This window comes from Plectropomus leopardus, chromosome 21 (genome assembly GCF_008729295.1).
Source record: "Plectropomus leopardus isolate mb chromosome 21, YSFRI_Pleo_2.0, whole genome shotgun sequence".
In the NCBI taxonomy this organism is placed as follows: Eukaryota; Metazoa; Chordata; class Actinopteri; order Perciformes; family Serranidae; genus Plectropomus; species Plectropomus leopardus.
Window position 1 is genome coordinate 7133549 of NC_056483.1, and position 25996 is coordinate 7159544.

The 25996-nt window shown below is 39.2% G+C and overlaps 2 protein-coding genes across 6 annotated transcripts in view; one reads left to right on the plus strand and one right to left on the minus strand.

Annotated features, from left to right (window-relative positions):
- Window positions 1-4080, minus strand: LOC121960731 (myosin regulatory light chain 2, smooth muscle minor isoform). The gene is made up of 4 exons (XM_042510577.1): window positions 4012-4080; window positions 2347-2549; window positions 1959-2120; window positions 1-525 (listed from the first exon to the last, which is right to left on the minus strand). The coding sequence occupies exons 2-4, from the start codon at window positions 2528-2530 to the stop codon at window positions 353-355; spliced, it is 519 nt and encodes a 172-aa protein (XP_042366511.1). The 5' UTR covers window positions 2531-2549; window positions 4012-4080; the 3' UTR covers window positions 1-352.
- Window positions 4081-8653: 4573 nt separating this feature from the next.
- Window positions 8654-25996, plus strand: part of myom1b (myomesin 1b) — a 32667-nt gene continuing 15324 nt past the window's right edge. For 2 of the 5 annotated variants that reach the window (XM_042510572.1, XM_042510574.1), the window contains exons 1-17: window positions 8655-8793; window positions 9279-9500; window positions 12860-12994; window positions 13108-13282; window positions 15310-15467; window positions 15657-15749; window positions 16635-16723; window positions 17009-17050; window positions 18942-19103; window positions 19459-19620; window positions 21355-21496; window positions 21831-22030; window positions 22418-22471; window positions 23161-23285; window positions 23364-23547; window positions 23634-23808; window positions 23903-24024. In XM_042510572.1, the coding sequence (XP_042366506.1) occupies window positions 9349-9500; window positions 12860-12994; window positions 13108-13282; window positions 15310-15467; window positions 15657-15749; window positions 16635-16723; window positions 17009-17050; window positions 18942-19103; window positions 19459-19620; window positions 21355-21496; window positions 21831-22030; window positions 22418-22471; window positions 23161-23285; window positions 23364-23547; window positions 23634-23808; window positions 23903-24024 (2170 nt within the window). In that variant the 5' untranslated portion in view covers window positions 8655-8793; window positions 9279-9348. Of the gene's footprint in view, window positions 8794-9278; window positions 9501-12859; window positions 12995-13107; window positions 13283-15309; window positions 15468-15656; window positions 15750-16634; window positions 16724-17008; window positions 17051-18199; window positions 18215-18941; window positions 19104-19458; window positions 19621-21354; window positions 21497-21830; window positions 22031-22417; window positions 22472-23160; window positions 23286-23363; window positions 23548-23633; window positions 23809-23902; window positions 24025-25996 lie in introns of all 5 variants that reach the window. The other 3 variants (XM_042510571.1, XM_042510573.1, XM_042510575.1) reach the window with 3 other exon arrangements.

Below are 25996 nucleotides of genomic sequence, written 5' to 3' on the forward strand. Positions count from 1 at the left end.
TTATTTCAACTTGATAGAGGGCTTTATTTAAAAAGTTTATATTATAAAATGTAAAAATTCAGCTAAACCCGATCACGTGAATTGCAAAGACTTATCCCTTAGAGCTTCCTAGGTACTGCCTCGTCACATCTGTACATGACAGGAAAAAACATTTTATAGCCTATTCGAATTTTTCTTCTCATTAGAGATGTGGACATTTGGAAATACTGGAAGTTCACAGCAAACAAGTGGATAGTTATTGCTTTGGTTTGTTTAAAATGGGGTTTATACTGGAGAGTTGAGACATGCAGCTCGGTGATCTAGCTGACAGAAGAGGCCAAGAGCGTGGAAAGGGATATGCTGGTATGGCTCTTTAATCGTCTTTATCCTTGGCACCGTGCTTTAAGATGCGTGTGAACTCCACGTAGTTGAAGTTGCTTTTCTTGTCGATGGGGGCCTCCCTGAAGAGCTCGTCCACCTCCTCGTCTGTGAACCGGTCACCCATTGTTGTGAGCAGCTCTCTGAGGTAATCTTCCTGGATGAATCCTGAGTGGAAAACAGTCAAATCAGATAAGAAAGCCAAGACATCCTGAATAAACATCAGAATCATCTCCTTTTGCTTGCAATGATTGCATTACCCTTTAAGGAACGTTTCATATTATTAAAGCTAGACTGGCAACTTTTTTACGTAAAACACAGCTGAAGTTCAAAGTGTTTTGTTCGAGGTGAGAAAAAGTTAGAACAAACTTAAAGTGAACTGATGTGTCAGGGGATCAGGGATGCGGGGCAGGCTGTGTCCAGCATGTCTGCAGGACGGTAGAGGAATCTCTCCCGTCTCGTTACAGTCAAGATGGTAGCAAAGATAACAAGAACCTGATTCATTCATGTCATAGCATGCCTAGTGGATCCGAACACATCTGGTTTTTAATGGATCTGCAGCTGCTCCAGTTAAAAATGAGAGCAACAGTTTCTATGGACTTCAGTTTTTGAGCCACAACAAGAATCCTTGTATTTAGCTGAGCTAATTACTGGAAATACCACTGACATAGTTGGATTATGCAAAATTGTCAATAATCCAGAGATTGTCAATCACTGCAACCAAGGAGGTTGTTAAGCATAAAGTCAGACACATGCACACAAAAGTCTGATTGGCCCAGTTGTATGCAAGATGAGCTGCAAAAGATATGCTACATAATAATTACATACTGTAATTCAAGTGGACTGAGAGAAAAGTAGACTCCTGCACCTCCTCTTGGCTATGTTTTCAAGATTTAGAAAATGTTGCCCATAAGACAGACTGATCACAGGTAATTTCAGAGAGAGGGCGTTCCTATTGGCTGTTCTACAAATGCAGATTTGGCGCAGGTCCCTACGGCCAAAGCCTAATTCAATGGTGGAGAATCCAGCAGGGAATGTTGCACTTCCAGCATTGGCAACAGCTGCCTACAATGACAAGCTACCCAAAAAATGAGGAGTGACTTATCAAAGTGAGTCTGACAAATGCAATAAAAGGAGTGTTAATACTGGTAAAGCCTTTCTGAGATGGACAGCAAATGTTGCTAATATTCTAACATTAGCTAGAGCCTCGAATCACAGTGTCCTCCACCGCACTGCTACAGACCACTTTGCTGGGAGGAGAGTGAGCAGCAACTCTGAAGACCGACCTGCAGTACACATCCCAGCTCCCTGCCTGATCAACTAACTTTCTGTTGCTGCCGTTACACAGCTTAGACCCAGTGCTGCATACGGCAGCTGTCGTCTGGTAAGACAGAAAGCTACAGGTAGAGGGTGTATTTTCAAAGTCTACCACTTTCTTTGTTTTTTTCACATTTCCCTTCCCCTGCTTTAAATGCCACATTCTTCTTCGAAATTTGATGTCATCTTTGTATCAGCAAAAGCTTCTCATTGGAGGGAGGTTAAGAGCATATTCCTAGGGCAAAAAGGATTATTTTGAGTCTATTATAAGGGAAAAAAATTACCTGTTCCCTCCTCATCGAAGCAACCAAATGCATTTCTGATCACATCCTCAGGGTCTGTGCCATTGAGTTTCTCCCCAAACATGGTTAGGAACATGGTGAAATTAATGGGTCCAGGAGCTTCCATCATCATGGCCTCCAGGTACTCATCAGTTGGATTTTTTCCTGTAAAAAAGACACAGGTGTACTTCGCCTAAAGAGTTTCAACTACAGAAGTGTATAGAAGTGACCTTCACAACTGATTAAAGCTAAAATATGTTTACTTGTAGAACTGGTTTTCAGACAGTAAACAGTGTCGGTACACACCCACATGAGTAAAGCATGCAACAACTTCTTATAGAAATGTTGGTTCAGCTCATCCTAAAAATGACTCCGAGACTCTCCCACTCACCCAGTGAGGCCAGCATGTCGTGAAGGTCCTCTTTATCCACAAACCCATCACGGTTCTGGTCAATCATGTTGAAAGCCTCCTTGAACTCCTGGATCTGAGACTGGTCAAACATGGCGAAGACATTGGAAGTTGCGCGCTGAGGGCGCTTCTTTGTGGACTTTCCCTTTGCTTTTTTGCTTGACATGTTGACTGTTTTTCTTTACCTGGTGAAATAAATTAATTAGTATGTATACACATTTGTTAGATATTACATCCAGAAGCACAGCATTGTATCAGCCAAGAACTTAAAATAAACATTATCAAGTGCAAATAATCAACAACAGCTGAGGGAGAGCAATAAGACAAAACATAGGCCTGATAAGACAGAGATGAAGATAATCTGATCAAAAGGTAGAGTGGATCAAGCTGTTACTCAAAATAAGATTTCGTCATCTGTGCCGACCACTCTGTGGCAGGGTATTTTAATTCCATGGCAGTGAATCCCCAGTGTGGTGTCCCTCACTGAGCTATAAATGGAAATGTTCCTCATCTTTCTGGGTTGATCATCTCACAGCTTTCAGTGAGGAAAGGAAAATTACTGGTGTGAGGACAGATGCCCTTATCAGGCAGTGTCTGGCATGAACTGTCCTACACACTAATCTTTTTATTACTGGATGTTGATGAAATATTGTGCAAGTGCTGTGCAAAGCTTGGTCTTGGATTGAGACATCGTCAATAGAGCCACATGTCTCGATTTTATCTAGGACACTAGTTATAAATATCTCTATTAACGTTCAGGTATACCAGTTGAAATGTTTTGACTTGGGGGGAGTCATTTACCATTTTAACTATAACACGAATTTTTGCTTTCATGCAATCATTCAGTATATACACTGCCCGTCGCAGGTTCCCAATGCGATACAAAATTGCTTGTTTAGTTCCAACAGCAGGAAATATGCAATTTGCGATAAAAAAAAAAATGCAGCGGTTTTGCATATCTGAGATGCTAACAACAAACATTGCCCACTTTGCTTGGAGGACTCGAGGTTATTGTTCCAAGTAGTTATTAGTCAAAAGGTCTACCGAATATCCAGTGTATAGTACTAGCAATATATTAACAAAATAAACCACAAACAAACAATCAGCTAACGTTACGGTAACGTTTAGGTTTAAATGAGCTGCGCACTTGATAAACCAACACTAAACTTCGACCAAAACAATCTCATTCTTGCATTAGTTTTGTTAAAGGGTTATGTAATGGTGTAGGACCTAATTTTGTCTCAACTCACAGCGGAATAAAAAGTACGTAACGTTGCACTGTATTCGTGGTCTGCGGCCTAGCTTGAGCTTCCCCTAATAACCGATGTGCACACAGCTGTGAACGATAGCTCACTAACAACAACGATTTAACCGGGTTTCTTGAATTATACAGCTAACAGTTGACTGTACAAGTCGAAAATGCTGCTTTATAATCAACCGAGTTAACTGTAGCTATTGAGTCTTTAGCAGCGCAGCTAACATCTAGCCCTGTTTTCACCGGAACACGGAAAATAGCACGATAGCATGTTACTTCGACATAATTTAGACCTTTCACTTTGTAAACAGTAGTGTAGTATGTTGCTAGCAAATCACTGACAATGTAGCTAACGTGATCTGAAGAAATATAACGTTAAAACACAGTCTTACCTGACAAGAGGATGATGTTCGTCAGCTAGCCCGATGCTGCTCTTTTTCTCAACCACCGCCCTTCACTTCCTGATGTGATGAGAACATTCGGAACAAACCAACGGTGGGAAATAGGGGTTCATCATCAAGCTTGGGTCGGAAATTATCCTTTGAACAAAATTTTTTTAACGTTTTTTTGACCTTAACACTACAGTTAATGTATTTGATACTAAATTTTACTCGAAAACGATCCTAATGTTTTATATTTTATGGGAATAAAATACACAATTTACCTGCACACCCCCCGGTGGAGCAAATGTAACTTCCACAAACACTCCCTTGCCTGCGTTGACATTCCTGGATATGCCCTTTTAAGGAGAGAAAGACTACATCGTCCTTTGTGCGAGGAAAGCTTAAATCATCCCAGTGGGAAGAAAATGGGCGTTAATATCAACATCAGGAAATTAATATTTAGTATCATACTATTTTTTGCTTTTTTATCATTATTATTTGATATATCACGCCAGTCAGATGCAAATTATTAGATTATTCCCAACTGAGATGATACTTTTGTCAGGGACAATACTAGTCTAATTATTGCTTTTACTTTTATTGGTGTTGTTTTAATAACACAAATACCTTCATATGCATCTCAGCCAGTAGCATGTGGCAGTATTTTATGGTGTTTTTTGTATTTATTCCTGTAAAGTGTTTGTATGGTGCTTTCTTAGCTATGTTTCCCTTTTATAAAAAGATTGTCATTTAAAATTTGGCCAAAAATAAAATGTTTGTGAAGAATGCACTATGGTGAAAAAAGAGGGTTTTTTTCAACTCCAGGTTTTCCGCTTAAACTTTTAACTTTCAAACATTAAAGGGTGCATTTTAAAAATCTAATAACTAATTTATGGTGGAGGGAGAGTCATGCATTTTTTTGCCAGTAACTCAGGGATTTGTAGCTTCAGGGAGAGTGAAAAAAAATGTAGTCACACCCCAGCCACTCCCTTCTTTTCAAAATAAAGAGCCGTTCCCAAAACCAAAACAATAAAGTAATAAAGAAAAAGAAAAAGTAGACAGGATGGATAATAATAGATAGTGACTGCTCAGTGTGGGTCAGACAACAGTTGGTATCCCTCGGTCATTGCTGTAAAGGGAGGCTTAGAGCTGCAGGGCTTCAAAAGCGAGATTCAGAACTGTTGACTCACAGGTTAAAACAAGCCACATCTGTCTTTTTGTACAGTTGTCATATCACTTTCAAAGTTGATAACATGGTTGAACATGAGTCATTCATGTTGTCACCTAACAAGTTAGCAGTCTAGAGCTGTATAGTCTTAAAAGAAATCATGACTAGTTTTAATATTGGTTACAAAGGTAGCTGAATGATTGAAAATAAAGAAATGAATGATGAATTAATAAATAAATGAATGAATACATACATTTCTGGGTCTAATTAATTTGATTTCAAACTTTTTAAATGTAACCAAAGCACATTTCTCTGCAAATTTAAGCTTTTCCAGTTGATCTCATCAGTGGCTCAGTTAGGCATCCGAGGCTTTGGCCCTGAGTGTTTCATAAATAGCCCAGGGTCTAAATATGTATGATATACATTTGTTTCAAAAGATAGGAATAGGCCTAGATAATAAAAGAAAGCCTCAGATCTAATAATCTGTCATTTCATTCATACTTGTACTTGAATAAATTATCCTTCCACATCTCATCAATGTTAGCATAAATTGATATATTTAACTAATTCACCAACTCTAGTCAATGAATTTTCAATGACAGCATTTATAAAGTATTTCTGCTTTTTCTCAGTGCTAATTACTAAAAACTACTAACAGATTTAACATTGAATTCATTCATTTTTTAAAGGAAAATACAGTGCCAAAGTGCATTTAAAAAAGCATAAAAATAGAGCTTGTTCATCAAAAAATATTCCTGAGGAATCCCCTCAAGTCCAAGCTAAGCTCCCAATATCCTCAATTCCCAAAAAAGCCCCTGGATCTCATTGAATGTATTCATGGAAGCCCTGCTGGGTCAAATTTACATGGCACAGAAAGTTTTAACATATATTGTAGTGTGATATTACACCACTAGAGTGCACTAGCTTCATATAAAACCTCACCTTAGCTCAGTTATATTAATATAACAGTTTCTTGAGGTAATTAATAGTGTGTCTTAGCATGTTACACAATCCTGTGTGAGAGCTTATTTAATTTGTTCATGTCTAGAACTGTTATCTTAAACATTCAAGTAGCTTCAGTGTGTGGGAGCCATACTAAGCAGAGTACAAAAATACCCCTAATAGATCCCATGAGATGTCCATACTGTTGGAATTTCCTGGACAGCTGAACTCATGGCGCTAACATGTGATTCATTACAACTGAATTCATTTGGACACTTAACAAGTGGGAATGGACAAAATATTAGAAACTTCTTTTTATGCAATGCTGTATAATCCACCTCTATCTGCTCTGTGGCCTCAGAATGGTCAAATAGTTGAATCAACACCTTTCTGAAGTGTCAACAAAACTGAATTGCATTAGATTATACAGATTTACTCACTGCAATAAACCATCCCAGCTGAAAGGTGATAAAATTCCCTACTGACAACCAACACTAAAGCTGATTTATGTGACACACGATACTCTTTAAATACCACAGGGTACAATGGGATGAAGTCATTAGGTGATTGTATTATCATCACGTTCCTGGGAAGATGTTCACTTTAGTTTTTCTATGAAACTGAAGAATTTCAAGGAAAACATTCTACTACATGATATGTGAGTGACAGTTGTTTTGTAATTGGGGTTTATTGTCAGATTAGATTCAATCCCAGTATGTGTGTGATAAAATCTACAGAAGGATTGTATGCTATTCTTCGACACTCAGTCATTCCCTAATCCTGGAGGTAACTGTAAGCCTATCCTTAGGTGTGACAGGATAAGACACAGGCTTAATGATGTAAATATAGCTGATATAATAGGCTATCATGTGAATATTGTTGTTACACAGCAACATGCTAAATGTCACTTTTACTTTCTACAGGTCTGAGACTGTCCAAAGGTAAAAGATCGAAATACAATGAATGAAAATAAACAATGATGCGAACTTAACTTTTGTGATGTTAGCATTAATTAGTGAGCAGATTTTGTTACCTTTACCTCTGTCTGTCAACAGGCTAGCTGTTTCCATTCTTTATGCTAAGCTAAGCTAAGCTAACCAGCAGCTACCTGTAGATTCATAATTATCATACAGACATGAGAGCGGTTTCAGTCTTTTCATCTAACTTCTGTAAAGAAAGTGAATTAGTGCAATAGACTCAGAGATTAAATGCACTTGAGCTACACACAAAAGGCTTAAGAGTAAACTTGACACTCTCACTTAATACTTGCAGTTTAAAGAGGTCATGTTGGCAGATAATTTAGTGGCTTGCGACATATTATATTACTCGTAGAACATATCCCGTATTCATTAGACAGAATTTAGTGTTATGACCTTTCTTAATATGGTGTATTGTTCTCCTGAGTGTTGATCTCTTTTAATGAGGTTATACTTCAGATCACTGCCATCAAATTTTAGGTATGTTGTCCTGCTGAATGTTGAATCATGTGAGGCAGCGTGAGGGCCAAAAAAACGCAGAATGTTCAATACAAAAGCCTCAGAGGTGTTCATCAATGTGATATTTTTGTCATGGAAACCAGGTGTTTGTGTTGGAGTCAATCTCCAGAACAACATTCAAACATCTAGGGCGGCCAAATTACATCTGCCTGCCAAATGGCCTTCAGCAAACTTTATGTAAACAGAAGTCCTTTTTTTACAGGATAACTTTTAGAAATTCATGTTGTGAATCATACTGGCATTAGGGGTGCGTTTTTATCAACATCCTCTGAGTCTTTGATTTATTTTACCTTTTCTTTTGGTGGCTGTTCATGAGCAGAGGGGACAGGAGGGGACATCTGCGTTCTTCCTCAACTGAAAGTGACACAGAAAGAGAGAGTGATAAAGAGACAGTAACTGGCATTTGTTGTGTGTGAAGCAAGTAACAATAGCATAGCTAAAGTTAGTAACAGCTGAGAGTGCTGTGGTAAAAAAAGGACAAAAGCTGCTGGAGATTAACCTGTTCTGGCATGAGCTAAAAGCCAGCTAGATCTTCACATAAATAAAAACAAGAAAAGAAAAAGGGCCACTTGAGAAATTTGGAGATCACTGAGCCTTGAGGAAAAGTTTATACTGTGAGGTACTTGTACTGTGGCATTGATTCAAAGTATGTGGGCTTTGTCATATTAATAACTACTGAACTATGATTTATTTCCTTATGCCTTACCAGATAACAAAAAAGCACACAAAATCAAAAACAGAAAATAAATACTGTACCTAAGTAATACCTACATTCACTAATTAATACACAAAGGCTTACTTTTTATACATGTATGAGATGGATATAGGAGGCAAAAAATCATTAAAAAATAAAGAATATGGCCAACAAAATACAAATATAAGTCTATGTTTACCTGCATATCAGGCAGTAATGCTCATTGGAAGAGACCTGCACCCATAAATATGTTGCCCTACGGGAGGTGACCGGCCCCCCACACCCTGTTCTCAGCTATATTTATCTCCACCCTCACCATAAAAGGCTGTGACTGCTGCTTGGGCACTCTGGCGAGGTCCAATATTATTTTTGTTGTGTGGAAACCGCAGCCCTGTGCGCACCTACCTGTAGGTTTGCTGGGATATCGAGCTTAAAGTGTGGCATTGGATCTTTTCCTTTAAAGCTTGGAGTTTGAGGGATTTTTGTTGGGGGTAAGTGGCAACAGTTATGAGTAGGGATAAGATGTGATAAGCCAGGTTGTGGTTGTTGCATATGTCTGTGTAAGCATGCTGAGAGTGCCTGAGTGCCCAAATCCTATATCATGTCTTGCTAGCTAATGTTGCAGGTTAGAATTTGCAATTTTATGATAGTTAAAAGTCTTTTCTCTGTTGTTTTCCTTTTTTGAAAAAGGAAATATTGTGCAGATTTGGCTAAAATGTTTGAATAAACTTTTATTGGCATCGTGGGCATTATATAATTTCTTCATAATATTATTTAATTGAGAGCTAGATTAACTGTCCATGTTCAACAACACAGAACATGTTGAAGTAAATGAAAGCATGGCCAGCCTGTTCATGCAGTCATGAATCGCTGATTTCAACAAGTCTGTCACATTTAAAATTCAGTGAAATCCATGATGGAGCTACAGTATGTAACAGTCAATCCACCTGCTCTTGAACACTAACTAACCGCACAGACAAACAGATAGGCAACAAGGAACTCGGAAACTCAGAAACTCGGGGCTTATACCGGGACCGGCCTGCAGCATGCCTGGATCTATACCATTCTACCAGAAGCACCATCGCCACTATGATCGTGGCTACAGGAGCAGGGAGACAGAGTCTATGCTGAGCCAATACCAGACCAGCAGCAGATATGCTGCTAGCAGCAGCTCCTCTGCCACCAGCGGGAGCAGGGGGTAAGCAGGAGGAGGATCATACCTTCATCAAGCCACTTTTCTGTTCTTACAGCACATCGCCAGAATACCAGAGGGCAATATACATATCTGCAAACCACGGATATGTTATATTTGTACGTTTTATATGTAGCGAATAGGATTAGATTCGCCATTTCTGTTTCCCTTCGGAAAAATTCGTCTTGGACCATAGGGAAACACAGGCAACATGACCACACAAGTGTAATCAAACTGTGATTAACATAAAGTATAACTCCCAGATCTGTACACTCCAAAAGTATTGCATGATGCCCTAAACCGAAGAGTTGCACATATGCCCCAACTAAAGTAATTGCACAAAAGTCCTACTACATGTCTAAAATTTACATTTCTTTACATTTCTGTTTTTAATTTTATGTTGCAACAAAACTGTGGTTAATGTGTGGTTAAGTTTAGGTACAAAACCACTCAGTTAGTTTTAGGAAAAGATCATGTTTTGGCTTAAAATACCCAGTTTGGTTGCCACAAACATGGCCAAAAATGTCCCAACTTCCGATAAAAACACCAGACTGGAACACAGCTGGAAATGTCTCAATGTGTCATTAAAAAACTGCTTGTTTTTTTTCACCACACAAAAGGCAGGAAATGTCCTGACCTCTCATTAAAAAATAACCAATTTGGTTACAACTAAACTGGAAATGTCCAGATGTTTCGTTAAAAAAATGTCTCAATGAAAATGTCTCAACATCATGTAAAAATACAGTGTTTTTCCACCACAAACACAGCTGGAAATGTCCTGATGTCTCATGAAAGCATTTGGTTTGGTCGCCAGAAACACGTCTGAAAAAGTCACGATGTCTTACAGTTGTTCGCTGCTTGATAGCAATTGAGCCTAGGTCTCACGCCATCTGTCATCCCCTTCCTTTCCTGATGAGGAACTCAGTTCATATACATGCAATTTGAACTATGTCACTTTAGAAATGTTGATATAACTGGTTTGCAGAAACGTACAATGCCAACATTTTAATCTGGCTACTGGACTGCTGCTTAACATCATCATCCGGCCCAACTGATCAAGTTCACCTCCATCATCCTTGTTGGATCATTTTCCTGTCACAGCTTTGGGATCATCTTTCCTGCTTTGCTGCCATAATGACACCAAAGTAACCATCATCTCTCCTTTGAGTTCACTTTGATCAACCCTCACACACACCTGAAGATCTTTGCTCCTCATAGTGGCTGAAAAAATGCTTTGGATCCTGCATGAAACTCTTTGCATGTAGCCTCAGAGATGCACTGTTTGTTTTTCTGCATGCACACAAACTCTTACCTGTAACACACATATTCCTTAATAAGTAAAATTATAATTGGAAATTATAGTTTTTTCTCTGCTCAGAGTGCAGCCTGTCGTAAGGAAACACTGTTATGTAAGGCCGAGTTATGGTGTATGGCATAGACTGAAATAGAGTCTTGACCTGTGCATACCATGTTGAAGGGAAAGTAACAAGTAACAATTTTGTCAGTCGATCTTTAAAACCTGACAGCATATACAGTTCTCATCATTTCATGATGGAAGAATTGCTGTTTGTTAGTGGTCGTTTTTGTTGCCCTAGATTTTTGGGGTCTCTACTGAATACTTTAGTCAGTTGTCCAGTGTTTCTAATAGAGAATATGCATGGGTCAAGTTAGTTTTTGTCAGTGTTTGTGTCTGTTGTTACATGCTAGGGAAACAGATGACTAAAGTGGCTCTAATTAAAAAAATAAATAAATGTGGGTGAGAAGTTTGGTTTTATGGCTGGTTCTCCACACTGTGGATTGTCGATCACTAGACAGATAATGTTCTTTATTATTTTAGGATTAACAAAACACCCAGTTTATGGAGATCTTATATTTTACAGTGTCTGGCAGATCTTTAAATACACTGGCCTGGAGAGTGTGAACAGGTCAGAGGGCTTAGGTTTTACACCACCGGATCGTTGCCTTTACATACATGTGGCTGGGCAGCCCACCAGTCACCGAATCTGTGGAGGAGGGGATTATGATCTGATGATGATTTAACAGTCTGCGTGGTTGTGATAATGTTGTTATGGCACATTTATGTAGATTTGAATATTGGATTTGTTATAAGAAATAACAGTTAATGGATTCCAGTAATGAAACCAAAGCTCTACATATTATAATCCATTTTAATGGGAGTTGTTGCAGCCCTGATCCTGGACAGTCAAGAGAGTGTAAATGGTGAGAGCTAAAGGGACAGTGACCCAGATAGATACAGTAAAAATGAGGGCAGTTGCCCTGTAACCCTTCTTGCCCCCGCCTCCTTATCTCATACCCTAAGCACCCACCCCCAGCTCTCAGAGGGCTGCAGATAGTGTTGCCAGAGACAAACTGATGTCTGGCCTAAAATCCAAAATAATTTTTCTTCCATTGCTCCACTTGTAACCCCTTCCTTGAATGTATCCTAAGAAAGCATGTAGAGATAATTGTAGTATGAATGGATTGTATATAATGTATATTTGCAAGAGCTATGTGATTTGTTTAGGCTACAGTGTCAGAACATATCAGCTGTCCGTCTGATGACAGTAAGCCTCTGATGGCAACAGCTAATATTTCAAGGATTCCAGTGTAGCAACACTCACAACTAAACAACAGAAAGGGTCGTTTTGGAGCACAAACACCGGCCTCCTGGGTGAAAGTCCTATGTTTATTTTGCTTGTTTACAGGCAGCTAAAGTCCGCTCAAGCATGAATGGTCAATCCTACTTAGACTACAAAAAAAAAACCCCAATGCTTCCAATACCAAAATGTCATACAGGCCAAGCAGCTAACTTCTGATTTAGGCCTTAGCTAACTTGAACAGGAATAAACGATTGAATTGTGCGACTTTCAAAATGTTATCGGACAAAGTGGATCAATTCCAAAAGTTAAACTTGTCATTTCACCGGTGTTGTGGTGCTCATAAAAATGCATCCACTGGTCTTCACGTCTTTAACAATGTAAGTCTATGGGAAAATGTCTTTTTGGGCCACATAGCATCATGATAGAAATTGTAATTGCACTGGGGGTCTGGCGCACTCTCAGATTTTTGACTTTAGTATGTTTGTTACCATCATATTAGGTTGCAGTAAAAGTGTCGTTTGGGCCTTTATGATTACATCAGTTGTGCTCATATTGTCTTTTGCATCGGGTGTCTTTTGTTGATTGAGAAAATGTAATTATTCTTGAGGTGTAAAAATAATCAAAACTAAACCATCAACACCACTTTCCCACTGAACCTTCATCTACCACTCACCGACCCTGATCTTGGCTTCATTCCCATGTGTTAATGTTATATTATCAGTTGTCTGGCTGGGCGCCAGGCTGATGGTCTTCTGTATGTCCCAGACTTATAGTGTCCTCACATTCTGGGCTGGATGTGAGCAGACTGAGCCCTGCACCCAAGAGAGCCAAGCCAACTTACTTGGCTGTGGATAAAGAAAACCAAATCATCGGCTATGTAGTGCCTATCTTCAGGGGCAGGTAATAAACCTTTCATCGTGTAAAACTGGAACTTCAAGAATGTTTTGTACTTTAAGTTATTTCAGTTACTTACTCCTCACATCTATCCCTGGCTCTGCTCTAAAAACTCCTAGTGAAGACTTTGCTACAGGATTTTCCGATACAAAGCAAGCAAGGGTGAGGGACACTGCTACATACATGGCCCGCAGGGATTTGTTCACCAGCGGCCTGGAGATGGAGAGGTCAGAGCAGATCTCCAGGAGGGAGGCCATGCGCGAGTCAGCCAACCGCATCTCTAATAACAGAAGGGTCAGTGGGGGAATCCTACATGTAACTGTTTTGAGGTCACATAGGAAGTCATAACTTTTACAACAACCTGAATAAACGCTTTTTATTTTTACATCATAGAAAACCAGTGGCATAATTGTGACACTGATATACCAGTGTCCAGTTCAGAGCTCATCGATTGTTCTGATGTGTACATACCCATGACACTAAGGGCAAACAATTTTGCACTATTGCGTCACAGACTGGCTTCGCCTACTTGTGACATCAGAGTTGACTATTCTGTTTCATATGCAGCCTTCATTTGGAACTCATAAGATCATGGTTACAACACAGGAAGGAGTGTGCACAATGTGCTTGGCATTCAAGAGGTCAAGTCGTGAGAGCACCGCTGCTCGGCAATGGCAACATGTTCATCTGTCGGTGTCTAGAAGTCATTGAGGCTATCAATTTGGCGAGCTAGCGAGGGTGCCGTGCAATTGTTCTGACAGCCGAAAATTCCGAAGCCCTAACAGTCAGAAAAGTAGCCCAGAAACCCATTTATCCGACAGCCCGTTATCCCAAAAACAAATGCCGATCTCTCCAAAGGTCCTTTTCTCCAAAATACAAAATCCCTGCAGTAAATTTAAGTTTCCCAGCAGTGTTTGAGCTACCAATCCCAGGTGGTTTTATTGACCCTTTAGAGCACTATCCAGTGGTGTTTTCCTAATGAGCCATCAAATCCGGGTGTTTTTCACAGACCCATCCTTTTTCTTTTTCAGTGACGTCTGTGCCAGAAATCTTTCGAGTGTTTTTATATTTCAGTCAATGCTTTACTGTATTATACGAACATGTTTTCTGGGCTGGGTTCTCCAACTCCAGGTCCTAGGTATGTTTGGAGAAATAGGACTTGGGGCATGGGCATCTGTTTTTGGGATAACAGGCTTTTGGAGAAATGGGCTTTCGGTCCAATATTTTTCAAACCAACAGGGCTTTGTTTTGGGCCATGGGCTATCCCCCGTACACTGCACAGGTCACCTAATGCAGAAAATGGTATTGTGAGGAAAAAGACATCTTAAAAAATTATAAAGAACAACTCTGTAAAACTAAAATTACAATATATAAACTTAAGATCCACCAAAAAAATGAACTTCCATGGCCTCCGTCATTTCTCATAATGTCACTAAAAATTTCACAACGTCTGTGCTTTCAGAAAATTTCCACTTCTGAGGTCACAAAAACCACAAAAGGTCCACGGTTCCTTGTGTGGACAAAGTAAAAAAATACCCCATTTGAAGGCAGCAACAACATCATAGATTGTTTTTAGTTACTTGTGACATCAGAGTCAACCACTTTATTTCATATTGTCATGACATCTTTTCGTACTTGTGACAAAAAAATCCACTATTACACTTAATATTAGGCTACATAAAACAGTGATGTTATACGCATATTGTCGCATTACGGAGCATAACAAAGTACAGTGCTGCTTAGTGCAGCACCAAGTGTCTGTGGTTAAGTGGATGTTGCTACTATTTCTTACACAAGAAAGTTATTAATGTCCCTGTGTGATTATATGAAGTAGTACCCGGCCATTCATTGAGCATCATAAAAGCTACAGTGACCCCTCACTGTATTTAACTGTCTCCACTCTGCCAGAGAGCCTCGCTACTGGGTGACAAATTCCCCAGGAGATCGTGTTTCTTGAGACACAGGGAGGCAGTGTCCCAGTGGTGTTGTCATATTAAGTGTTGAGTTAGTGGATGCACAAGCAGACGAAGCCTCAACACCCTTAGCTATTCACAGGACATAATGAGAAACACACACTGCACACTCAAAATGTGTTACAGTTAAAAGTGCAAACATTTTGCATGTATATAAAAAAAAAAATCAATGATATGTTTGGGTTTTGCTCAGTTTATGTGCAAAAGCTTTGTTTTTGCTTTAGCAATGCATTGTGAATTTATGAAAGTTTTATATTTATTTGTATATATATTTATAAGTTACTGGTTGGCAAAAAAGAAACAACTGTTCTGACTGATTTAATGCTTAAAGGACTGTTTTGTTTGTAGATCCATGAACACGGGGAACACTTTAAGCGTATGAACGAAGACAGCCTGATGCACGCCCCGGAGTTTGTAATTAAACCACGCTCCCACACCGTGTGGGAGAAGCAGTGTGTGCGACTGCATTGCACTGTCAGCGGCTGGCCCGACCCACGGGTCGTCTGGTAGGTCATCGACAAACATCACCTATAACATAACCTTAAATCTTATCTTTCTGTCCTGTCAACATCCTGCATATTCCTTTGAGCTCCATGCCTTTTATTATTTTCCTCTTGATTCTGTTTCATCCTTTTCAAGTTCTTTATGTTTCCTCTGGTCTTTCTTCTGTCATGTTTTCTGTTTCCCATTAAAAGGTACAAAAACAATGTGGCAATTGACCCTCTTGCCAATGCTGGCAAGTATAAACTTGAGAGCAGATACAATGTGCACTCACTGGAGATCAACAGGTAGGTGTAGCTTCTCTTATCTGCTGTTCTGAAACTCTAAAAAAGCCACTGAAAGCTCTTGTGCCATAGTTTAACCCTTTGAAATCTGGATCAGCATCAGTTTTCTTGTGCTGCGTTCAGATGCCTTTCACAAGGATTTTAACCCTTTGAAACCTTAGGCAATGATGAACTTGGCAAGAAATGTCCCACAAATTGCAAGAAATTGGTAAAAGGTCACAAGAAAATTACCTGAAAATAGTTTCTAAAAAGTTACAAAAAAATTCTGACAAAAATAGGAAAAAAGAAATTCCAGTAAATTATAAGTATTATAATGTAACAGTTAAAATTATATTATAGAACACAGATTTTCTTTTACATTTTTTGTGTCATTTCAATTTTTTTTATTTTTTTGGCCTATTTTCAGGTAATATGCTTATAACTTTTTTCATTTGCAACTTTTTTTTCTAATTTGTCTCTTCAAGTTGTCTCTGCCTAACTTGCCACTGTGAGCCAAAGAAGAGCCACACTATTTCCCACTGAACTTGTCTAAACATAGCTAAGAACATTTGACCATTTTAACAAGCTGCCAAAACGCACAAGGAAGAACATATGAGATTACCTCCATCACATTATAGTACAATATGTTGGCTGTACATAACAGATACTTTCATGTACAGAGCCACACCACCTGGTGCTCATGACATCACCACTGGTGTCTATTTATTGCTGAGTATTCCTGGCCAAGAGTTATGGAACGCTTTACAGTCGGGTCTCACATACTTGGTATTATTTACATGGTTGAGAGGGCCGAGGTTGAGGTGGGGGAAGGGCACTATACACACTAATCCTTAAGAGAGAGAATGTGCGTATCATGGACATTGATCAGCTGATGCTCTCCTCTTTCAGATGTGATTTTGATGACACGGCGCAGTATCGCGTCTCTGCCATGAACTCCCAGGGAGAGCTGTCGGCATTTGCCTCTGTCGTTGTTAAGAGTAGGTTTCCTCAAGTCTTAAAACCATTACAAACACCGGTGCTCTTGACACAAACAAAATGATTTCACATGATCACAAATTTACTCTGAATCCCTTAAAAAACAGTACCATCAATGTGTAAAGTCTCCAATAGTTTTAAAGGTTTTCTTGATACCCAAATGTAAAAAGTTGTAATAATTACTGTCTTATAAATATGTGAAACATGGTACAAGTAAAGTTGTATGATTTTGACATTTTGTAAATATAATACAGCTAACACTACATATGTGCTGCTATTCTCCAAAGGGTTCAAAGGTGAAGTTGACGAGTTCCTGCCATCACCCAGACGTAAGTGTGGATTTGTATTTTAATATTTAATTGTATGTTGTATTGTGGAATTAAAGCTGAATTGATTCAATTATGGCCATCAGGTGGCAAAAAAAGATGACATATTTTCATCTTATTAAGTTGTAACATGTAATGTGTTGGTAAATAGTTTCTTATTTACACATCCAGCAGATGCTGAGCAACATGCACAGTTATTGGGTAAAGTACATTTTTAACCTATTAGATGTAAATATATCATAATGTGACGTAAGTACATCACATATTACATTATAGTTAATATATGTAACATTAAAACATGGTCCAAAAACAGCGGTCTTCTGGATGAAAGCCCTGTGCTTGTTTGACCTGTCCATTTCCACAACACTGCTCCTTACGTAGACTCTGTTACGCTATATTACCTGTGCAGCTATAACAATAACCATCATCACTGAACCAGGGAATTTGTGTGTCAATCACAACAAAAAAATTGAGTACACTTTCCATGGGCATTGTTTCCATGGTGTTGGCACATAAATTATTTGCCGACACCACGAAATGTGGAGTTAAGAGGTTTTGGTTATTTCATGTATTTCTTCACTAGCAACCTAGTGAATATAAGTCCAGAATTTACTCTCCTTGTAACTCATTTTTGGTCTCCACCAGCTCTTTAGAAAAACATTAGGGTGCTTAGCTACAAGATGTTCGATTCTCTTTGTAAGCTAGCAGCTAACTTTGCCTGTCTGCTATTTAGTGCTGTGCACATGCTGTGCACAAGCTGTATTTGAGGCTATTTGCTGAAAACATCTGCCTTCTGCTGCTGAGAAAAGGTTAATGAGACAGAATAACCTGACCTTAAAACCAAAACAATGAGCTTAGAGAGGCTAAAAAGCTGCACTGAAAATAATAGTAAATAATTGACGAATTAAATGTAATCAGTTCTTCTTCTCAGTGTTAAAACAATGCAGCTTTAATGTTATCGTTATGCATTTATTGGTCATTCTCTATAAATAAATTTTATTAACATTAATCGTGCTGGTTTATGGCTAACTGCTCACACCTGACTGACCTGTGCTGATGGGTGGGATGTTTTGGGTTTGGGGCTTTGAAGAGGGGTGGGTGCTACTGCACTAACTGCTTTTCTGTTTCCTTGATGCTGCGGCGGCAATGCAGGGGCCAGTGCTGAAGGTAACAGGGTCACGGGAATCTGGTTTGAAAATGTTTTGGTGAACTTGATGTTTCCACGGATGCGTCCATGCATGACCACTCTTGTCTGTGTGGATATTTAGAGCTCACTGTATTCTCCTGAAATAGTTCCATCTGGAAAAATCTGAAGATTTTTCAGCATTTTCGGGTTGACAACAATATTGCAAGTGTGCAACGTTGTCAGTTTATGTTCTCATTGTGCAGAAGGAATGTGCTGTGAGAGGACGCATCTGCTTTAAAAAGGAGTGCATTTTATTGCTATAATTTAGAGAACGTTGGAAGTAGCCTAGAATATATTGATAACGATACAAAGCAGCTATTTTATAGATTATGACGCTATATGTAATGCTACATATTGCGCAAATAACTATATAAACGATCACAATATCCTAATTGTATTTTCATCAAATTCAACCATTGAAATCACTGAATATTTAGTGTTTGATCGTCATTTACAGGATTTTCACGTCTCTGTTGTGTCTGTGTGTTAAATGCATGATAACGAGTTTCCACATTTCCTGTCAGTTCTTTTTGTGAGCACTGTACTGCAGTTTCAGTTTCAGAAAGTTTGTTTTTCTGTGAATCTGATCGTTGATGTGATAATCTTGTGTCTTTTTCACAGTGCAGTGTTTTGTTCCTCCACTTGGCTTCTTTTCCAAAACTAATCCAGGTCGAGCTCTGACTCTGCTGTCTCATACTTTGTGTCTAGATGGCCCAGTTTCTGAGTATGGCATCAACTTCCAGACTCACATTGTCGATAACTTTGGTGTGTCGTTTGGAAGAGAGGGTGAGACCATGAGTCTGGGATGTACGGTCATCATTTACCCCGCCCTGCACCGCTACCAGCCAGAGATCCAGTGGTACAGAGATGGTAAGCTGATGACTGAATCATATATATTATGTATGTTATTAGATTCTGAAAACTGATGCATCTAAGTGTACATCAATTTAAGGCTGCAGCTGATGAAGTTGGGGATTATTTATATTAAATGGCTTGGTTGTGAAAATACTGAGATAAAGAACCTCAAAACAGTACTTTTATTTTGATCTGACAACATGCATTACTTTGATAGGGACGCGCATATTTAAAAAGTATGACATGAGGAAAGTTTTTTTATATAAACAGAAATTTTCTGTGCATGTCTCTGCATGGTGTATCACTTTATAAATAAGGGGTACGTGTTAGTGATACAAGTTACTCAGCCACAATCCATCATTTTTTTCAGATGTTCTGCTGACTCCTTCTAAATGGTACCAAATGCACTGGAGTGGCGATCGAGCCACGCTGACGCTCGCACACCTCAACAAAGAGGACGAGGGGCTCTACACCCTGCGTGTCACAACCAAGTCTGGATATGAAACCTACTCGGCCTACGTCTTTGTCAGAGGTGGGTACACCTTAACATCTTATTAAAAAGTTGACTGATGACTCTCAGTTGCTCACTAGATGAGGGATTATAATCCTGACAAATATTTTCATTAACAGTCCAGTCAACACAAGTTAAATGCAATCTCCCCACAGCTTTGTTTTTATTAAGTATGTCATTAGCTTAAAGTCAAAGTAACACGAGCACGTCCTCTAGCACATGATGACAACTTCCCATCTAAGTGTTTGAATGAGTGACTGGTTTTAAATAGGATATCGCTAATAGAGACAACACTGCCAGGCATCTGACTGTTTGAATACAGTGGAAAAAAGTGGTCAGTGAAGCTTTCTGCCTTCAGAGACAATCTGACCTTTAAGGTTGTGGCTTCTCCACATGTTGAGTATGACCATGCTAGAAAATAGACCCTGTTGTTGACTTTGTTAAAGCTCAGGGTCGCCCACTAAAGAGCTCAGGTAAAGTCGCCATAACAAAACGCTATATGAGCCTGGCTGCGGTCAGGCTATTTTCAGAGAGCTCAGCTGTGGAATGAGTCTGGCTGTGACACAGTAGATACTGAAAATATCTGCTTCAAGGAGAAACAATAGGCTGCCCAGTTTCCTTACAGCTCTCAGGTTATAATTATCTCCTCCCTCAGTATGGTTTTATAATGGGCAGATCATGATAAAATTCCTCTAATACAAGAATTATTCTTCCCTCACAACTGTTTGAATATTAGTTACTCAATTCATTTTATGTTGAATTTGTGAAGAAAACTTTTTTTTTGTATACCTCCATAGTGAATGAAGAATCCAAAAATGGAGAAAATTCTTGATAAATTGAAGTCACTGGGGGCTGCGTTTAACAACAGCAAGACTTAATAAAAATATAAAACTCTCACACAAGCCATGCAGTATAATCTAAGTCACACTAATCTAGTTGTACGCTCAGTATTTTCCAAGCAGACAGCTCTCTCCAACGTGTTTTTGTGTGATTTTGCTGAATCCAAATTAATCATTCAAACCACCAAAGTCACACAATAACACAAACCGTACCGAGCGTATGTCTGGATAGTTGGAGTTGGATTATACTGCAAGAGCTGTGTGAGAATTTGTAATTTTTGATGCAGTTTTGCAATTGTTTAACGCAACAATTCATCAAGAATTTCCTCACTTTTTGGATTCTTTGTTTACCATGGGATAAAAAACAGTTTTCTTTACAAATTCAATGTTAAGTTTTCGAAGTACAAATGGTCATTTAGTGGGTAAGGTATTTATTTTACTTCAACAAAATTCCTCTACTGTAATTTTTTGATCTATTACATTTTTAAAAAAGTCTAATTTTGTTAATGGCTTATGGTTGTACAAAACAGGCATCATGATGTACATTTACACCCAGTTAATAAATCACATGCTGATACTTAATGATGCAACATTTAGTTGGCCTGGTTTACCCCTTGTGTTTCTTTAAGAGTCACCTCTCTTATCCCCTTTCACTGCGGGGCGGTCATCTGCTAATTCTGTCCTCCTGCAGCTGATTGCTCTCAGCTTGTGTTTGACTCTGAGGACCAGAAACATTCCTGGCATCAATCCCTGCAGCTACCCACTTCAGCACAAGACACAGCTCACTTTAATACCACCAGCTAGAATCAATTCATTATCGTCACATCTTTAGCTAAAGGGTAAATAAACATGACTTGTTCAGAGTGTGTAAGACAAAGAGAGTTTGCTTACCTGATGGTGTCACTGTTTGTGTCAGATGCTGATGCTGAGGTTGAAGGAGCTCCCGGTGCCCCTCTGGATGTCCGCTGCCTGGACGCCAACAAGGATTACATTATTGTCACCTGGAAGCAGCCAGCTATTGATGGTGGAGACTCCATCTTGGGCTACTTTGTGGACAGGTCAGTCGATATGTTGTTGCACCTTCAGACATCAAGCAGTGTTCATCTGGACAGAAGAGGAATGGGATAATCACATCTTAAAAGTAATGGTCTGTGACATTTTTCTGCTATCTGTTGATGATATGTACACTCCATAATAAGTGCATTTTTAAAAAAAAAAAAAAAAAACATGAAGCAGCTTCAGTGGTTCATCTTAATCAATAAATAGTTTCAAAGTAATTAAAGTACACAAAAGAAAGATATCACTGACTGATATTTTTTAAATCAACCAGCTGAACTACATATATTCTTAATTCTCAATTTTTTTATAATACATATTATAATATCTGTCCAGATGTGAGGTTGGAACCAACCACTGGATCCAGTGCAATGACACTCCAGTTAAGTTTGCCCGTTTCCCCGTCACCGGCCTGGTGGAGGGTCGCTCCTACATGTTCCGTGTGCGCGCAGTCAACAAGAGCGGCATGAGCCGCCCGTCCAGAGTCTCTGAGCCGGTGGCTGCCATGGACCCAGCTGACCGCGCTCGCATGAGAGGTATTACAGCATTTACTGCATCTCTGGTCAAATACAGCCTGTCAGTCTACTATTACATATACTATAATAGTACTATAAGAGATAGGGTAACATAATTGTTGACTGATGAATTAATATCTGCAGGCACCAGCTCAATAAAATCAAGAGATGAAACGGTATTATTTTACAGATTTTTGAACGGTTTAAGAAAGTCATTTAAATTAAGCATTTTCCTCTTTCTTTCTTTCTTTTCATTTTTTATGTTTTAGAGGCTTTTCCACAAAGATTAATGTCTGTTAAGAAACACAGTTTACGATAAAAAAAAATTGAACAGTTAAAAAATTGTGCAACATACAGAAAACCTGAAAATCACATCTTACCTTTTCATGATCATCTCCTTGCTGTCAGGTACCTCTGCTCCCTGGACCGGCCAGATCATCGTCACGGAGGAGGAGCCTGCAGGTAGGATATTAAAATATAAAAACCATCTAAGACAATAGTCAAATCTACAACACCTGGTGATATGAAGGTCATTTTCCTGCTGCATAGCTGATGTGTTCAGGGACCAGTGTTCACTGGAGCTTGCTTAAAGTCTAGTTTACTTTCATAGTTCACAATTTGAATTTTGGAGTTCACAGTGCCAAAAATTGAACTAGCTCACTTTCTTGTGTTCATTAAAAAAAAAAAAAAAGTCTTGTGACCATCATTAACTTCCTGACATTTCCCAAGATTGTTCGTAAACATCCTTCAAACATCCATAAATGAACTGGCTTCGGCAATACTGGTCTAAGCTGCCAGTAGCACTACCCAACAGGAAGGAAACGCAGTTTGACGGGGGAACAGACTTTAATTCCACACCGCTGTTGTGTCAGCATGTTAGCTTCTGTAAATCTTTTCATATGCTGCAAACTGATGCGTTCACTTCACCATTTATTAAAAATACGGGCATTTTCAATTCAACAGTGTTCTGTGTATGAATTGCTGAAAGGTTATTATATTCATGTGGAGTATCTTCTATGTTTTCTATCTCATATTATTATGTTTTACTATTAAGCACATTGTGTTCATTTGTGTATGAAAAGAGCTGTGCAAATGATATTGACTTGACTTTTAGGGACGAGGGATCTAATTCTGTGTGTGTTGACCATCAGAGGGCATTGTTCCTGGCCGACCTCTTGAGCTGCAGGTGACTGAGGCAACCAAGAACTATGTGGTGCTGAGCTGGAAACCCCCAGCAGGGAAAGGCCTTGAGGGTGTCATGTACTATGTAGAAAAGGTAAATTAGCCACCAACATTTTCTAACATGTTGAACTATAAAGAATCGGCACTAATACCTTGCGTCCATGTTTGTCAGTGTGTCTCGGGCACAGACAGCTGGCAGAGGGTGAACACAGAGATCCCAGTTAAGTCTCCTCGCTTTGCGCTGTTTGATCTCGCTGAGGGAAAATCCTACAGCTTCCGTGTCCGCTGCTGCAACTCTGCCGGTGTTGGCGAGCCATCTGACCCAACTGAGGCCACCACTGTTGGAGACAAGCTCGGTCAGAAAAAACACACATACATGCATCATAATAACAGCAGCAGTGTCACACTCAGTTAAAAAAATGTGAAATGCTCTGGTCCACAGATATCCCATCTGCCCCAAGCAAAGTTGTCCCCACCAGAAACACAGACACATCAGTCGTTGTGTCTTGGGAAGCGTCCAAGGAAGCTAAAGAGTTGGTTGGGTACTACATCGAGGGGAGCATCGTGGGCAGCAGCGTGTGGGAGCCATGCAACAACAAACCTGTGAATGCTACCAGGTAAAATGACTCCTCTTTCTTTATGAGGTCTATACAGTCGAGCTGTTTTATATTCATGATTGCCACCATCACCTTTGATCAAACACATGTGCAGGTTCATCTGCCATGGTCTGATGACGGGAGAGAAGTACATCTTCAGGGTGAGGGCAGTGAACGCAGCAGGGCTCAGCCAGTTCTCCCCCGAGTCTGAGCCTGTAGAGGTGAAGGCAGCTATAGGTAAGTAAAATAAAGGTTTTAATCTCAGTACAAGAAGCTAATGCAATCAGAGTCAGAGGATACTGAAAATTATAGTGATATATTATCCTGTTGTTTGTGTGACTTAAAGGAAAAATCCACAGTAATAAAAAGTCCCTTTAAATTATTATCATTATTTTTTTAAAGGCGGTTGGTGTTGTGGCTTGCTTTTCATTTTAGGTATATTTTATAATTTGTATCCATGGCTTAACACAAAAAATATGTTAGGAAATCTCTTTATAAGAAAATTCACAAGGTAAAGGTCTGAAAAATGAATGGCTTCTTTCTTACGGAATGGCATTTTAGTCAATGTCAATCAATCAATCAATCAATCAATCAGCCATTTTAGCTATAAAATAAATAAAATGATTGATTAGGCAATATATATAAAAAATAAGTTTAAATGTAAATACATTTTTAAATGGTTGCTATTTTTTTAATGACATATTTTAAAACTTTTATGTTGAAATTCCTTATTCATTCATGTTAGGGAAAGAGTTTTTTGTTTTTTTTTACTTTTAACTTTATTTCTTGCTTTTATTTTTCAATATGAAATGATGTCGTCTCTTCAGACATGTCTCTAGTTTGTACATCATCAGCATCTACACTCCCACACTCTCCACTGTGGTTCCACCCTGTCACTCTGTCACGTTATTCTGCACCTACCTTGATCCTCCACCCTCCCTGCTCCTCCTCCTCCTCCCTGCACAGCCTGAGTCGGGGTCAGGACTTGTAGACTTCCTCTATTTTGGGTCAGTACGATCCAATTCAGTGGTTGTTGCAAACCAGCCCAATGTCACACACCACCACCCCCCATTTTCCCTACCTTTTCCCGGGCGCAAGGCGTGTCGGCAACCCCACACGTTGCTGAAGGTACTGACACACACACCTCTCCCAACCCACCGGTACCCTTAAACTTAAAACGTTTCTCCGTGTTAACCTCTCTCTTAGCAGCTAACCTGGCAGTGGCATTGTTCTGTTCAGTAGTTGAATTATAGGCTCAGACACAGCTATTTGGTTTCAGCCAGATCTGGCAACACTGTACACACCCAAGGCCTGGATGACATGGCTGACATCACATGGTATTTTTCCAGTAATGATTTATATTACAATTTGGCAAATGTCTGCAAAATTACATAAAGTAATCAAACTTTTTTACTCCTTTACATCAGAAAAAAATCTTTAAATGAATAAAACATGATCTCCAATAACTCAATTTATACCTCATTTAAAGTCAATAAAAGTCTATATTGAATTTAAGCACAAACAGACCAATCCTGCGGCCTTGATAATTGTCGTAGAAGCTCTCTCTGATCTCCTGCATGTGTTCCCTAAAGTCTCTCTGCATTTTAATCAACATAACTTTCAGCCTTTGGATGCCACTCATTCACTGGCCAGCTTTGTTCTGAGCGGCATGCTCTGTTTTCCTTTATGAAACACACTCATGTACATGTAGTACACAGTTAGTAAAAATGCCACAGTATTTCTCTGCAGACAGAGATTAGAATGGACAGTAAACTTAAGGGACCTATTATGCTTATTTTTTCTGTAATATGCACAATGTTACAATATCAGATGTTCATATTAAACCTTGCCAAAGTTTCAAATAATGAGGTAAACGTATGTACAGTTGTCAGTGATCTCCGCATCAAAAAGCAACTTTTTAATAGCAGTATGATATGCACGTGGCGGCAGCAATTTATGATGCAGCGGGAAACAACCCAAGTCATCAAATACTGCTGCTTTGTCAGTAAATGTCGGCGTTAGAAGGGACTTAAAAAGCTTAAACACTAAAACAGAGCCTTTCAGAAAGAGGGTGAATACAGGTGTTCCAGTTCAGGTAGTGTTAAGAAAATAAAGTGAACATTTAAGCATGTAAACATAATTTAATAAAGATGGAAAATACACATCTGAGAATTAACATAAGAGGTCCCCTTTAACACTGAAGAAAAGA